Below are 16355 nucleotides of genomic sequence, written 5' to 3'. Positions count from 1 at the left end.
AGCTTTAGTTTGCATTCTTATTTTGCAGCCAACTATGATAAAGGGAATTTGTAAAAACAATGTTTTGTTCCTAATGAAAATAAAGCATTAAAGATTGTAAAATTATATTTGTTCACTTTGTAGTATTGAAATGATAGGGTTTAGTTTAGACTAGAAACCCAGTAGAGATATATCAGACTGGGAGCTGACACAAAATTTTAATAGAGAAATAAAATTGCTAAAGAAAAGGTTTGAGGGTTTGAAATTGAGTATGTCATGCACGGAACATCTTCATAACTAAATCAACATTATGAAAATTTTGGAACTCCACAATTTCTTAAAATATCACCAAATATGTTGTGTTTCATTTCACATCTGTTTAATTAAATATGAAAAAGTTTCCCCCCCCAGCTGAAAAGTAGCAGAATAGCAGAATTTTTTAGATGTGAGAAGCATGATTATATTAAAAACTGCAAAATAAATGCCCAAAATAAACTTTTGGGTTGAACAAAATATTTTTTTGAATATCTTTAGAGCTAGCTGCTATTTCATCCACAGGTGGGTTTTATTTAGCATCAATAAGAGTGTAATTCTAATATTGCAAGGCAATCATAAAAATGTCTAATGACTTCATAATTGCTGTGAGATGAATATTCAAAAATAGCTTACCAACATTAAAAGTCACTGTGTGGCATAAAGAGAAATTATACAAATTATTATGTTTTTGCAGTCTTCTGACATTCTATGGTGTATTCAAATATATCAACAGCTTCCAATTATACGTATTTAATTAAACTGGATAATGTCATGTAAATAAATGCATTTCAGTAGCAGCTATTCATTAAGTACTGAATCATAATCCTCCATCAATATAGAAGAACATAGTTATCAGTACTAACATGCTTATGAACGGAAACTATTTGAAGGACAAAAAAGTTCATCGCATTTGTTAATAAATAAGTATGTGGAGATGTATGCATATCTTATTTATTTATTTCAATTTATATGAGTACTCCTCTTGCCACAGTGACTCTGGGTGGTGCACAAAATTTAATGGAAACCACAATATAAAACCTTGAAACATACAATGCTAAACATATAATTCAAAGCAAAAACAGCAATATACTATCAACCAACCCCATAAGATACACACTATCCAGAAACTGCTTAATCAAATTATTTGTAGACAATTATTTTCACTCAAGTATGAACTAAAGTTCTCTTCTTGTGACAGCTGAGATGGCTTGAAGCCAATGCATGCCTTTTGACTGTGTGTATATTTGAGTTTGTGTGAAGAATAAAAATGCTTTGAAGAGAAGGTTTATATATAAGAAAATAGGGCACTTTAATGACCAAAAGTATTCTGGACACCACGATTTCATTTATTTATCTTCCCCTTGCCGATATCCAACACTCTATCTAGGGAAACTTTTGCTTTAAAGATCAAATACAGACACAACAGTAAACATAAACATATGGTCAACCACATAATTTACTAGGTTCATAGTGAAAGTTTATTGTTCTGTTTTCTAGTATAATAAACTACCAAGTTTGTACAGTATAAAATAACAAATACCACAAAGCAACAATGCAAAGTAATGCTGACATTCTGTAAGGGTACAGCAGAGGAAATGGCTTCAGTACTGTCTTTCAATTCTACTGTACACATAAAAGCTAAGACTAATGATTTTAACATAAAAAAACCTTTTTCACATTTAGGTGCAAGAGGATTTTATTTAACTTGGGGATCCTGGGTATCACCAATTAAAATGCCAAAGAACACAATGAAATAAAAGTTTCAAAAGAAAAGGATCACAAAGCTCTCTAGATGGGGAATGACACGTTCCATACCACCTTGTGTACTGCTCTCACCAAAGCAAACAGCCTGTAGAGGGAAAAAAAAAGGTTAGAGGACCAGCCAGTGTCTGGGCCTGGGAAAAGTAATCACACTGCTGACAGTAAGCCAGTCCCCCCCCGCCCCCCAATTTTTGAACAAGTTTTGAACTGGGCTATTCTACTTCCTCCAAACTTCACACACAGTCTGAGATTAGACATCTGACATTTACTAAATGATTAAAATAATGTTCAGATCCATCTCTACACATTCTTTAGCTCATTCCCAAAAATGTAAGAAATCATAGAAGGTTCAGCTCTAACCTTAAAAGTAGATATCTTCCCTTTGTCAACTGGTTCAGATGTATTTGGTGCGATTGAGGGCTCTCTCAGCAAAATGACCACTTTCATCTGTGATTTTCTCCCAATCTGTTTGTCCCACAACAAAACCAATGGCCCTCTTTCTGTCTGCATCCTTTTTTTCTTCAAGGTCTGCCCACCTTACCTGTAAAAAAAGAGATACACTGCTTGGATAACAGTCATTTCAGGAAAGAGAAGCAGCATGTATATTACCTTGATACAGTTTTACCCTTTGCAGAGATTTCAGACAATTTAGAAAAGGGATTAACAGCCACTTCAGTTGTGCTTCCTAATGTATTTAGAGGTGAACAAAATTTAAGTCTTATCTATGTTTAATTTTGTAATTTCAAAAATCAATGCATAATTCTTTCCAAGCATTTTGATGAAGACTCTACTTATAAGAGTAAGAACATTTAAGAAAATTCTTTTATCTTGAGCTCTCTTAGAGCTCACTTCTCTACATGGAAAAATGGATGAAAAATTGAATTCTACTTTTTCAAGGAAAAAGTTTCATTTTTATTTTTCTGAGATTGTTAACTTACATAGGAAACTCAGTTTCTCACCGGACAAGGAGCTACTTATTTCTTTAGAGCTAGGTTTGACAGTTCCACACAACTTTAGAATTTCTCTGACAAGTTCTGAGGATACTGGTCAAGTTCCTTATTCAGAAGCACCAAATGTGCATCTGTTTTCTGAATATGTGGGAATGTTGCTAATTTTTTATCATTGGAGTTTTTGATACTTCCTACTTTGGTTACTGAAGTTCAATGCTGTTATATTCAGCTTTATTCTAGATATATGATGTTACCAATATCATATAGTAAAGGAGATACAGATAATATTCTAACCAGTCTGCTATCCAAGTTTATTCCAAGCATTAAATATACAAATAGTTAGCTTAATTTACTGTCTACTTTCTCTATCCATATTATTTATCTGTAAAAACTGTATTAATTATAATGAAACACTGAAGTAATGAGGGGCAAAAAGATGCATTAGTGAATCTTGTTCCACTGTTCTTTTATCTTTGCAAGCTACAAAGTTTGCTGGCAGGATGGACAGTCAAAACAAGGAGAATCCCATAAAGACTTTTCTATTACAATCTGAGCAATTTTTGCATACTCCTTGGTAAAAAGGTGAAGAACAATGCAGAAAAGAGATATTGAGGAAATAATGAGACTACTCTCAATTGTTGAGACAATAACATAATGCTCCCTTGTCTTGATTCAGTTGCATTTAGATGACTAGTTTGGACAGGAGAAGAATGTGCATTCAACTGAAACATAAGGTAGTGTTGATCAAGGGTAGTCAGCCTACAGTCACTTTTCACAGCTCTTGGGAGTCCACATTAACACAACTTCTGAATGATTATTGCCATTTTAAGATAAGAAACACATAAAAACTATAGTGTAAACCCCCAGTAGGCAGTTCACTGCTGAAAAACAAATTGCCTCCCTAATCCCATCCGTATGTGAGATGACTCCACCCCATTTTTATGGGCTCTCAACCCCATTAAAAATATTAACTATACTGAAAGGTTGTCCTCTCCAGATATAAATGAATCATACATAAACAAAATCTATCCAATATACTTTTTAGCAAAGGGACAACAGATTCCATTAACAACAAATATGTCACCACTGCAAGAGGGAAAAACCTTATAACTATTTATCCATGGTTGGGTATGTTAAACCAAGGTGGTAATTATTACCCTCTTCTTCCCAGGTTCAGAAGCACGGGTATCATAATCATCTGGAAGCTGAAGATAATCTTCCATTCTGCTGGCAATTGCTTCCCAATCACGTTTCCTCTTAGTACCAGTTCGCAACCCATCCAATTTGTCTGAGAACAAACACATAGCCTTATGGTTAAAGGAAATTTTGCATAAATGAACACAATACATGGGAATTTTCTTAAAGAGATCATTGGCAACATATAGTTGTTCACAAATTAGTGGTATCTTTGTGAGTGACATAAATTCAAAGAGATGGAACACCTACCCTTTTTAAATTCAGTCTTTTGTGTGCAGTATATGAAGATGCATACGCATAAAGGAAAAATACTTCTTGCCTTGGATAACTAACAGAATCCATGTACAATAGTGATACTTCAATCATTTCTGAAGAACAGTTTAGAAGTTCCAGTCTACGTATTAAGCCATGGGTGTCCAACCTTTTGGCTTCCCTGGGCCACACTGAGTGAAGAGGAATTGTCTTGGGCCACACGTAAAATATATAATATAGTTAATATATATAAGTAATAAAACTTCATTTTAAAAAATATTTTTATTATAAAATTTAAAAAAAGAGGGCAACATAAAACTAGTGTGATATTTGACCTTGTTTTCGTGAAACTAATGCATGAATGTCTGGTTCAATGAAAGTGGTTGCAATTCTCAGTGAGTTCTCAAGGTGCTTGTCAGAAATTTTAATTCTAATTTTACTCTTCGTGTGCTTCATCCTTGAGGCCGCATTAGTAGCTGTTCAGGGCTACATGCAGCCTGCGAGCCGTGGATTGGACACGCCTGTATTAAGCCAACACTGTGAAAAATGCATGAGATACTCCACAAAACATTATGGAACATTATTTCAGAAAGACCACCAGACAAAGAACCTGAATATAATGCAGAATATCAGCTGAGAAGGAATTAAATCCAGAAGCAGATTACAGTTTTCTGTCTTTGCTTCAGCAGCTGATATGATGTTGAAATATGTGGTTGTAGTAATTATTTGGTATGGATCAACACATTTTTCTAAAACAGTATCTTTCAAACTTTTTATTATTAAGAAGCCATTTCTACAGGCTACATGCAAGCATATCTAAGTAAAACTGGTGTTACCCTTATACATAGACAAATGTTTTTCTCAGTCTCACTATACTGTGGAGTAGACTGACCATTTTAAACCATTGTTATAAATACACCTTTATTTAAGTGCAAAATAGAACATTTTAACTTTTAAATATTCTTCTAAATGGCTATCATGGACTATTAAAAATAGCAAATTCCGTATTATGCTGTTTGTGGATAGAGTTTTAAATACTGTAAATGCTTATTTCTTAATAGAACAGGCAGAAAAATGGCACTTATGTGGAATTTAACATATTGCAATGTTTCTGTATATCAGAATGGACTACATTATGTCTATTCTAATAATGTATATGGTTTTGTTATTTTTACTGGAAGAACTTCAGGCCTAAAAGATTGGCAAGTCTACAATAAATGGGCTACTAAACATATTTATAACTATGTTTTAAGATTTTTTAAAAAGCCAGTTAAATATTCCACCTGTGTTTAATTTAGCAGTTAACAGAAGAATGTAACCTGGTTTAAGGACTTTTAGTTTTTCTGTAACAGTAAAAATGTTCTGAAATCTATTGAACATTATTCACGAATTATTTTACCAAAACCAATTTCAGTTAGATTATGAGCAGCATGAAGTAATGTGTAAAACCATGAAGAATAAATATAATCATATGCACATTTCAGGTTATATATGATTTATAACTATACAGTAACTGCCAGAAACTCGGATCACAATCCAAATAATCCTGTACACAAGCTGAAAATATTACTAATTTTGTATGTATGTATGAGTTGTGTGTGATTGTGTTTGCAAAATCTTCTTCCCTTTAGGAACAGATTCAGGAAGGAAAGGGTGAATGAGAAGGACGGTATAAAAGCCTTTCTACAGTTTCTTGAATACTGCTGCAACCATCAAATTGTTAACAGGCACATCAGATCAACATAGAAGAGTTAATTCTTTTGTTCAACTGATACTGGAATGGTTTATGCAATATTCAACTAGAAAAGAGAGAAATAAGTTCTAAGGAACGAATCCCTCTTTGTTCTGTAAGACACCAAATTATATCTGTAGTAGAACTGTGTCTATTTCCATCAAGTTTGGTCTACTACTGAAATAATGGCAAAATTGATGCATGGAAGGAATTATTGTGTAAGTGATGAAAAGAGTTGACAACAGCACTAGATATTTTTAGTTTACATATTATTCCTTTACAAGCAAGTATGCAAAGAATTGGAAATATACAGAAGAGGACACTACTAATATAACATGCTATGTTATGCTACAGGTAATATTTGCAGCAAATAATATCTGAAATATGTTTATAAATCAGGAAGCTAATACTTGGTGATATTTTACTGATTTTGTTAGACAGCACTGAAAGCAACAGCACTTGAATCTCGGAAGAACTTTGGATAATGAACACGATCACTATATCGTCTGAGTGTGGTCAAGTTATATAACTAAGAGGATGGGGGGAGTGTTTTTGTACCTTTCATCAGTTTTTAATAATACTGACCATAGTACATGTTTCCATTCTCCATCTCCAACGGAAACTGGAGGTTTTGCACTTCTGTGCCTACAATTCAATAGGACCGATTGGTTCCAAAATGTTGTGCTGGAGGACTGCTGTTTGCTCCATTACCTATGGTACAGGTTTCTACAAAATTTCATTTGTCCTGTTTAATATCTACTTGATATTACTAATGTCATCTTGGAAAGCTAGAGTAAACTGTTATTAGTATACTCATAAAACAAAACAAACAAACAAAAAACCCCAAAACCTTTCTGCTTCCTTTTCATTAAATTTAGAAAGACGATAGATGCTCTGAACAGGTGTTTAGGGTTGGTAATGAGCTGGATGAAAGTCAGTAAGCAGAAGTTAATAAGAATGCAGAAACATAAGAACTCTGTCAGATCAGATCAAAAGTGAAGGCAATAGCTCATTCTCACTGTTACCTACTAGCAACTGGAGTCTTTTTTATTTATGGTTTATTTATTCATTTTATTTGATTTAGGTGCCACCCAATTCCAAACTGAACACAGCCAGGTAAGACTGCAGCACACTCATTGCCAAACTATAAAAGCATGGTCTGGATTGAATTAAATTCCTTTAAATAATCAGATATCCTGCATGTAGGTGCTATTACAAATTGTCTTATATAAGCTATATAACCCTTCATAGCTCATTCCTTTAAATCAACTTCAGCTAGTACACCAAAGGTAGCTATTTTGGGAGATTTGAATCCAGTATTCCATATCAGGATAACACAGAGACTGGACTACTATGATGGGGTTTATGTGGGGCTACATTTGGAGCCTATTCAGTAATTTCAATTAATTTGGAGTGCAGCATCAAGATTGTTACTTGATATTTACTGTAAGAATCACCTTCACACTATTTAACTTCATTATATATAATTTGTTTCTGATCACTTTTCAAGAAGCTGGCTTTGCACTCTAAAGTACGGCTCAGTTGGTAAGGATGGCTGAAGACTGCCTATGCCCATGCAAATTGCTCAGGTTCTAAGATCAGGTTTAAAGGCTCCATTCATATACCCTGGTGAGATGGGTAGCTATCATGGATAGCCTTCTTTGCTCCAGCTTTTTTTGGAGTTTTCTATTGCTTGAGCTCATATAGGTTAAAATGGTTTTATTTTTTCCCCATGCTGTTAGTTTTATTTTGGCATTAAGCTATTTACTGTTCATTTTGATTATACGGTAATGCTACCACAAATTACAACTATGAAGTGGATTATAAATATTTTAAATAAAAATTTCAGGACCTTATTATGAGAAATTCAGAAAGTAACACAAGTTCAGTTCTTAGGAGATTATGTATCTATTTAAAACAATCCATGAAAATAAACTATGTCACAGCAAGTAAACTCTTATGATGCATGAACACTTATATAGAGGTTCACCATATATAGCATACACCACAGAGTTAGCAAGGAATGTTTCCATAATATGGTAGAAAGCCATATTACTAATTCTTTGCTTGTGAATATTTGAGTGTATTTTATTGGATCAAATTATGTTAAGGTCTCTCTTTATAGATCTTGTATAATGCCAGCAGCACCCTTTGCCACCAACCTTTGCTTAAAATGTTTATCTTAGAAGAAGCAAAGCATATGGATGATGGAATCACTAGGAAACTAAGTCATGCAACAGGAAGATAATGTAGCCTCCAGGGTAAAGAAGGGGATAGAAAGATCTGACTGAACATGCAAAGAATTTCAGATGATGTACCTGGATATAAAAATTAAGGGAAAACTCAGTAAGCACTGTGTTAGATATTGAACAATTCCTTAATTGTTCCTTAATTGTAGCAAAATATGTATACTTTTCTACAGACATAATAAATGACTGCCTGGCGAATTAATCAAAATATTATTTTATATGGTGTAAAAAGTATGAAATCATGATATTGAGCCACTGGCTTCACAGTAAGTTCTAAATTCAATGAATGTACATACCTGCTTTAACCTTTTTCAACTACTCAGCACTCTATTGTGGCCCTCCTTGCTGAGTATAAGTCACATATTAGAAAGTCATTATGGCAGGGTTTTTTTTTTTTTTGGACATTTTACTCCTTCACCAACAGAACAGATGTGAGATATAACAAAAAACAATTTAATACAAATCCTTCAGAAATGAAGAGTTTTCTTCAAGTTGTTCCTCACGGTGTAAACGTTTATAAAAACATTAAACAAACAGATCTATATTAAATGCAAGCTGCATTGGTTTCCAGTTTGCTTCCGGGTCCAATTCAAGGTGCTGGTTTTGACCTTTAAAGCACTTCATGGCATGGGGCTGGGTTATTTGAAGGACCGTCTCTTCCCGATTACATCTGCCCATCCTATCAGGTCTGGTAGAAGAGGTATGTTGCAAGTTCCGTCTGCTATGGAGCTACATCTGGCAGGACCCAAGAGATGGGCCTTTTCTGCCATGGCATCTGCCCTGTGGTGAGGTTGGCCCCATCCCTGCTAACTTTATGGAAGTCCCTCAGACTTGATTGTGTCAGCAGGCCTGAGGATCCCAAGAGAATAGTGAGTCGATGAAGTGGCTCCATTGGTAATATCTGATACTCTCTCCTTGCCTTTTAATCATAACACTGATGTTTTTTAATGGTTGATTGTTTTTATATTACTGTTTTATAGTTTTTTATTGTATACCACCCAGAGTCACATTTTGTGAGATGGGCAGACATATAGATATGATAAATAAATAAATAAATAAATAAATAACCCCTCCCCATGGAGACCACAAAAAATTTTAAATTGCTTTTTAGTTTATGTTGGACAGACTCAATGCAACCTAAAGTATGTCTTTTAAAGTATAGCTTATTCAATAGGATGCCAAACGAATCCTTCCTAATGCTGGATTTGCTTTGAATGCTTTAATCCTCTGGAAATCAAAGCACTTGGAAGGGAATACTCTATTGGTATCTTGTCCTATAAAGCTTCCAAGATTATTGAGATAAATCTACCATTGAGGTAACTCAATACGTTACAGAAACTGAAGTGTATCAAAAATTCCTTGATGTCTCTACACGTGAAATTGTTCATCATTATGACCAGCTGTAGTCCAGACACATTTGAAAGTATCAAACTAGGGAGAGCTATATTATTATTATTATTATTATTATTAGTTCTTGCCATGGATATTCCAGAACAACAAGGTGCTAATAAGATACATTTCTGTGTTTAAGCTATCTTCCTTTTGAATAAGATCTATTCTTATTATTTCTACTAGAAACATTCTACTCTTCAAAGGTCTTTCAATAAATCAATGGCTATAACTATTTAAAAATAAAAAAGCACATACTTACGCTGGTCAGTCAAATAACTGATTGAAAGCAATGGCTTCCAAGAAAAGAACATAGGAAATGGCTTAAACAAAAATAAGAAAGAAAGGATATAAAATCTAGTCCTCCTATTTCTTTTCTCTGAGAAACACTGGAGGTCCAATAAATTATAGAATGTACTCATACGCAGCAATGATGTAAGAGCTAGTTCCTATTAAAAATGCATTGAAATGATAACCACATGTGCTGCCCCCAACCATGCCAAAGCAAGGCATAACATTGAACAATGCATGTCAGCCTAATCAGAGTTTAACATATAAATATAATGGTCTAAAGAAGGGCATATAATATTTGTCAGCTCTGTAGGAAATACTAAGCCACCACAAATAATTCCCTTTACTCATCACTCATTTATCTGAATATTAGTATATAAGCAACTGCATCACAAAAGTATATCAAGTAACTGTAAGTTAAAGAATCTGATTATTATAGCATTGCAACTGCAGAAGATTAAAGGATATTACACTGCTTGGAGGCAGCTGTATCATCAAAAACGTCAAACAATATATCATTTTGGCTCAAGCATGTGATTAGACCATGAAACTACAGTTGTGTAAATGAGGGGCTTTTTTTGTTAACAAAAGAAATTAAATACCCACCTAATTTTGCTTCAGAAGTATCCATCTCCCATTTGCTTTTCGGAATGTAACCCTAAATCATATACAGAGAGAAGCTCGAAGGATTAGAGAGAGATACAGAAGGCATATAACATATTTTAATCTGCAACAGAATTATACTGCAAACTTTTTTCTTAAGACACTCAACCTGAACTGTAAACTTGATTTGGAATTGTAAAATGTTGCAATATGAGAAATGTGCATATTCACTCTGCACCCAGTACAAGAGTGTATCTCACAATAATAAGGTATGACATATTTCTCAGTGTGGTGTGCGTTTGCTATTCAGAAGACAAACTTTCAGGTGTATCGGTTGGGATTCATGCATGTGCATCAGGGATTTCCACATGTCATTTTATAATAGTATCTTCACAGGTCATCTTAGTGCCACAACTTTCTGTATGGAAACATAGTGTAGGATGAAGGCTTCAGAAGCCTAGTATATAAGCATGAATGTCGCTGATGGTTATTTGATTTTTTTTTCTAGGGATTCTTCCACAAATGTTTAAAAAAAGTATTTTGAAATTGCTACTTTTTTCAGTAGTACAGGTTTCTGCATTTTAGTTCAGCCCTCATTATATGTTTGTTAAGAATCAGAAAAGAATTTAATGTTCACAAAAAGCATGAATTATTGAATCCAAGAACTGATTGAGAAAACCCAACTAAACCCAGTTGAAATGACAGAAAATATTTATTGATGGAAATCTCACATGTTTTTAGTTATCAAAAATATGTAACACATTAATTTCAGCAGAGTCGGACTCTGACTCAGCAGAGGACATAAAGAAGCAGGCAGGGCACCACATAGTGTAGGATGAAGGCTTCAGAAGCCTGCATATAAGCATGAATGTTGCTGATGGTTATTTGATTTTTCTTTCTAGGGATTCTTCCACAAATGTTTGTTTAAAAAAAGTATTTTGAAATTGCTACTTTTTTCAGTAGTACAGGTTTCTGCATTTTTAGTTCAGCCCTCATTATATGTTTGTTAAGAATCAGAAAAGAATTTAATGTTCACAAAAAGCATGAATGAACCCACTTTTTCAAAAAGATGAAATTTCACCCATCAGCTATTTAGAGATTAGATCCAGATCTTGCTTCTCCTTCTGAACAGCCAATGGCATGACTTCACCTTTCTTGCCCATTGAATCTTGGCTTTTGGACTGAAAAGCAGCACAGCAAGGGCAGCACAGCAAGGGCAGCACATGTGTGTGTGCAGGACTCCTCATCCAACCAGGGACATGCACTTATGTCTCCTAGCTAAATTAGGGTGAAAGACTAATAGCAGAATTATAACTCAATACCTCAGTCATTGTTTAATACACTTTATACAACACAGCTCTTGTTTCAAGTTGATTTAAAGTAACATTTACATAATCTGTATAAACAGAAATATTGTTTGATGGGCTGCCTGATTTAGAAAAAATTATGCCAACTATTTGGAATGCAGACTTCAGCTCTCAGGCGCTGCTTGATCTAAAGCCATTTCTAACTGCAAGAAGTACTGTATGAATACTTTTTAGCAGCTCAGACTGGTACACCAGCAGCACTGTTTTCTGGAACTGTATGCTCATGTTCTACGAGCCTCCACATTCCATTTCTTTAATATGCTGCTCTTGAAAAATGTCTGGAAATGCTGAGGTAGAAGTTGCTGGCCCAGCAAAGCATATTATTCTGGGATTGGTTAATTTGCACTGGCTATTTGTTGGTTTCTGGTTCAGATCAAAATGCTGATTCTTATCTGTAAAGTCCACATAGCCTTAAAACCCTAAACAGCTCTAATAAGAGATCTGTCATGTATACATACCACCAGATCATGTTCTTTTTACTCTCAATAGCTGAAATTTGGAAGTTGTCTAAGAGAAGCAGGATATATTTACTACTGGTAGCACCAATATGGAATACCCTAGTACTTAATCCTCAGATGCTAGTTAAAACCTTGGCACTTTAGGATGAAATGATTATGCTGCCCATTTGTTTTTTCCTGGTATGCATTATTCCATAGGCAATTAATCTTTGCTGGTTTCTGAGATTCCACTGAAATGGCTATGTTACTTACATTTGTTCTCCCATAGTATACTTTGGAGGTGGGTGTTCATGTTGGTAATTGTTTGAGTTATTTAGTTATTTATATTTTCAACCCATTTACATTATTTACTCCATGAAAAGCAATTATCTGAAATCAGCATTTCTTTTTTCCCTTTCCTTTTATGAGAATGCATTCATTTGGAAGAATAAACTCCTAAAGAAAAATTACATGTTGGAAAATTTTTGATGAAAAGCAGACAACGGAAAAACAGTAAAGGAAAGGTGCTTATTTTCCCCCTCTGTACTGCCATTTTCACACCTTTATCCTCACCATCCTTCTCCTCAGCACACTGCCTCAAATACTTCCCTTTCTTAAGAGAAAAACACGGCAAAGGGAAGTTATACAGAATTCCATGAAATGTGAAATTTGCACTTCTGTGGCAGAATACTATACGGACTGTTCTTCATGTATACCAGAAGGATACTAGTGTTTTTATATAGTCATTGTAACAGAACGTTAATTTAAAATGAATAAACTCAGTATCTTATTCATGTTTCATGAAGTACTATTTTTAAATGGTTTTTCTTTTGAACATTGTTATACTATTTGATATAAATATGCCAATCATTACAAGCAGTTTATTAAATCAGCTAATACAATGACAGGAAGATATGCTGTTGGGTAGGAATGCAGAGAAGTTGGCTGAAAGAGTCTTTTTAACGGATTACTGCATATATGGAAGGCATCATTTTGGGAAGTTGCTTTATCCCATATATACTCATGACTTTCAGCAAGAAAAGTTTGTTGTAAAGTAAATCAATGGCTGGTTAGCAGGCTATGTTCAAGTACAAAGACAGATATTTGGATGGAGTTCAAAAATATACGTATTTACTTTGAATGAATTGTTTTCTAGTATTTTGATTTTTCTTTGTATATTTGGTCTTCTTGATCACTTTTGTCTTCTAAATAGAATCAATACAATTCAGAAGGAATAAAATCAGTAGCATCCACTCTTCAGAGGGGAGATATGTGATTATAACATAAAAATGTTAAGAACTTGAAATGAAGAGTGCACAGGAATGGAAACACTTATATCACTGGTCCAATTAAAAGAAGTATTGCACGTTATTTTTATTTAATTAAAAAGGCTCATGTTACTAATCTTTCAATTTCATTTATCTGAATGATCACCAACCTTGAAGGCTTTAAGAAAGCATTTGATACGTTCATGGATGGCAGGAATGTCAACAACATATAGCCATGGCTGTTAATAGCCATCTCCAGAATCAAAGACTGTATTTCTCTGACCAGTGACTGAAAAAAAAAAGTGATAGTTCTGTGGGCTTTCCATAGCATCTGCTTGACTACTATAGAAACCAGGACACTGGATTAAAGCTTTTGGTGTGATCCAGCAGAGTTCTTCATATGATGTAATTTTAATTCCTGTAAAGGAATTATGTATCTACTACAAGAAAATTTAGACAGATAAAGAGGCGTTACCTGTGAGGACAGGCAACTCTTCTGTCAACTCAGAAGAAAGGGCCTGAAATGCCTTTCATAATGAATTCCTGCCCAGTTTGGGGCAGATCATCAGAATCCTGGAGAAAAGGTTTTAATTTCTAAAATCAAAACTTTTAGCAATCTGTGAGGCTATAAAAAGAAAAGAAATGTACAAAGGGAAGAATTGATACAATAAAGGGATTGTGCTTTGGGAAATCTTAGCAATCAAAGTCGACACCTACTGGTCTCTTACAAGTTGACCAGAAAAGAACCTTACAGCAAGTGCAGATTCTAGTTCTAGTTCAAAAGGTAGGAAAACAGCCAACTATTGGATGTACCACAACAGTAACTTTGGTCCAGGAATGGACAATCCTTTTAGGGATACACTGTGTCTGAAGCAATCTATTGCAGGGATGTTTTCCATCTTCTGTTTGGTTTAGCAAGACCCAGGTCTCAATGATTATGGAGCAAAATCATCTTATAAAGAATTCATCTTCTCAGGAGACTGCAACAGCATAATATGTAAGTTACATTTTATAACACAGTTTCTCCAACATGAGGAAGTGGCTCCAGTAATAGCAATGAAAACTCCAAAACTTTAGCATATGCAAGCAGGATCAGGATGAAGATCTCATAACATTCTATCTAAAAACTATCTAAATGAGAAGTCAGGCTGTGAAAACTATCTTTCCAGTAAGATTGATTTATTGTTGTCCTTTGCACAGCGAAAAGGTTAATCCAAACTGATCCTTCTTTAGTAAAATTGTAAGTATAGGTATTTTGCTGGCAAACTTGTTGTCTGAGCATCAGTTTAATATGCTGAAGATATTTCAGGAGTAATCTAGACAAGTTGTCATTCTGTTCTTCATTGGATCACCAGATAGCTCCCGGAATACTCCAGAAATGCACCAATCCTACACACTTGTAAACTTCCTCAACAAAAAAATTATTTTCAGTAATTCTATATATGATTGGGTTTTTAATGCCTGCTTTCCTCCAGGATATCTACTCTTTGTAGTGAATGTTCATGCAAAAATTAATAGAAAATGCTATGGAATATGCCACTTCCCTGAGAGAGACAACATTACACTAGATATGTGGAAAATCTACATGTTTTTTCAATCAATCTGATGACATGGAACTGCATAATTCTAAGCTTGGGTCCCCAGTAATTACATGAAATGTTTTTGATGTCCTTCCAAGGTAAACAGTAAATGTTGTATTCAGCACACTTAAAATCATGCATCTAGGTATGTAGAGTTGGAGTACATTATCTGACTATTTCACATGCACATCCATTTTCAAAATTCCAAGTTCCCGGCCACCAAGAGGCTTATCTAATAAGCACCATCTTGGTGCAAATATTTTGTAGTAGGATAAACAACAATATATACTAACACATTAGCATTTAACGATGAAAGTACCTAAATAAAAATAGGTGATTCTATAATGTGGAAACAGTAATAATATAAATATGCAATCTACAAAGAATTGGGCATTCACTATGTACCCTTCACAGTTTAGTTGTTTAAAATGGTGACAGATGATCTTGGTGGTATTCTGCAAATATAATTACAAATAAATTTTATTTGTAGAAATAATTTTAAATGTTGTATCCTTTCTAAAAATTATATTTGAAAATAAGAGCAAATCTTACCAACTTAAAAAAAATCAGTAGCAGGCTTCCAAAAAAGGTTGTATCCAACTATATTGCGAGGAAATAAGAATGTTGTGTTTCCTTGTGTATGTGTGTAAGAAGCACCTTGATAATATTAAAGGTAAAAGATACATAGTTAACTTTCCTTTTTTTCTTAGTTTTTTTCAGACTTTAATTTCTATTAATTGAAGAACCATCAAGATATCAGGTTATCATCTGCTGGTAGAGGCCTTGGGACCAAATGTTATTGATTACTACTGAGAAATATTTTGTCATCTCCAGCTAATGCTGCTCATCTGCCAAACAGTTTATTTCATTACATTCAAATGAATTATTTGGATGGGAGTGGGGGATGGGGAGTTCATTCAAAGCTGTTATATCTGCATGTATGTGTACACATGTTCATGTACACATACACAAACACACAAATGAAATAGTGAGAGGAAAGATATTCATGCAGTCACAATGAAACAAAAGAATCACCCCAGGTCTGATTAGTCACATTATCCTCAACAAATGGTATAAATACAAAGAAGTTCAAGAAGGGCAACTGAAAGTACCTATTTGGACTTCACAGTGTCTTGGATAAAAAGTGTTTCATTTTGACAATGGATAGAGAAACTTATTTCCATAATAGGAATTCATCAGTTATTTCCTGATGCCTTTGTATACACAATTCTTCTTGATGAACCTTCTAACAATTCAGCTGGGT

At 34.2% G+C, this 16355-nt stretch overlaps 1 protein-coding gene across 1 annotated transcript in view; it reads right to left on the bottom strand.

The window, feature by feature from the left end:
- Positions 1 to 1470: 1470 nt before the first annotated feature.
- The window catches only part of YLPM1 (YLP motif containing 1), a 52418-nt gene continuing 37533 nt past the window's right edge, over positions 1471 to 16355 (bottom strand). Inside the window, exons 18-21 of the mRNA XM_063290110.1 lie at positions 10443 to 10494; positions 3884 to 4014; positions 2137 to 2317; positions 1471 to 1864 (exon numbers count right to left, since the gene is read on the bottom strand). Coding sequence (XP_063146180.1) covers positions 2171 to 2317; positions 3884 to 4014; positions 10443 to 10494 — 330 coding nt within the window. The 3' untranslated portion in view covers positions 1471 to 1864; positions 2137 to 2170. The remainder of the gene's footprint in view (positions 1865 to 2136; positions 2318 to 3883; positions 4015 to 10442; positions 10495 to 16355) is intronic.

The sequence above is a fragment of the Candoia aspera genome, chromosome 1 (genome assembly GCF_035149785.1).
Source record: "Candoia aspera isolate rCanAsp1 chromosome 1, rCanAsp1.hap2, whole genome shotgun sequence".
Taxonomy (NCBI): Eukaryota; Metazoa; Chordata; class Lepidosauria; order Squamata; family Boidae; genus Candoia; species Candoia aspera.
Note: the sequence above shows the minus strand (reverse complement) of the source record. Positions and strands in the feature narration are given on the sequence as shown.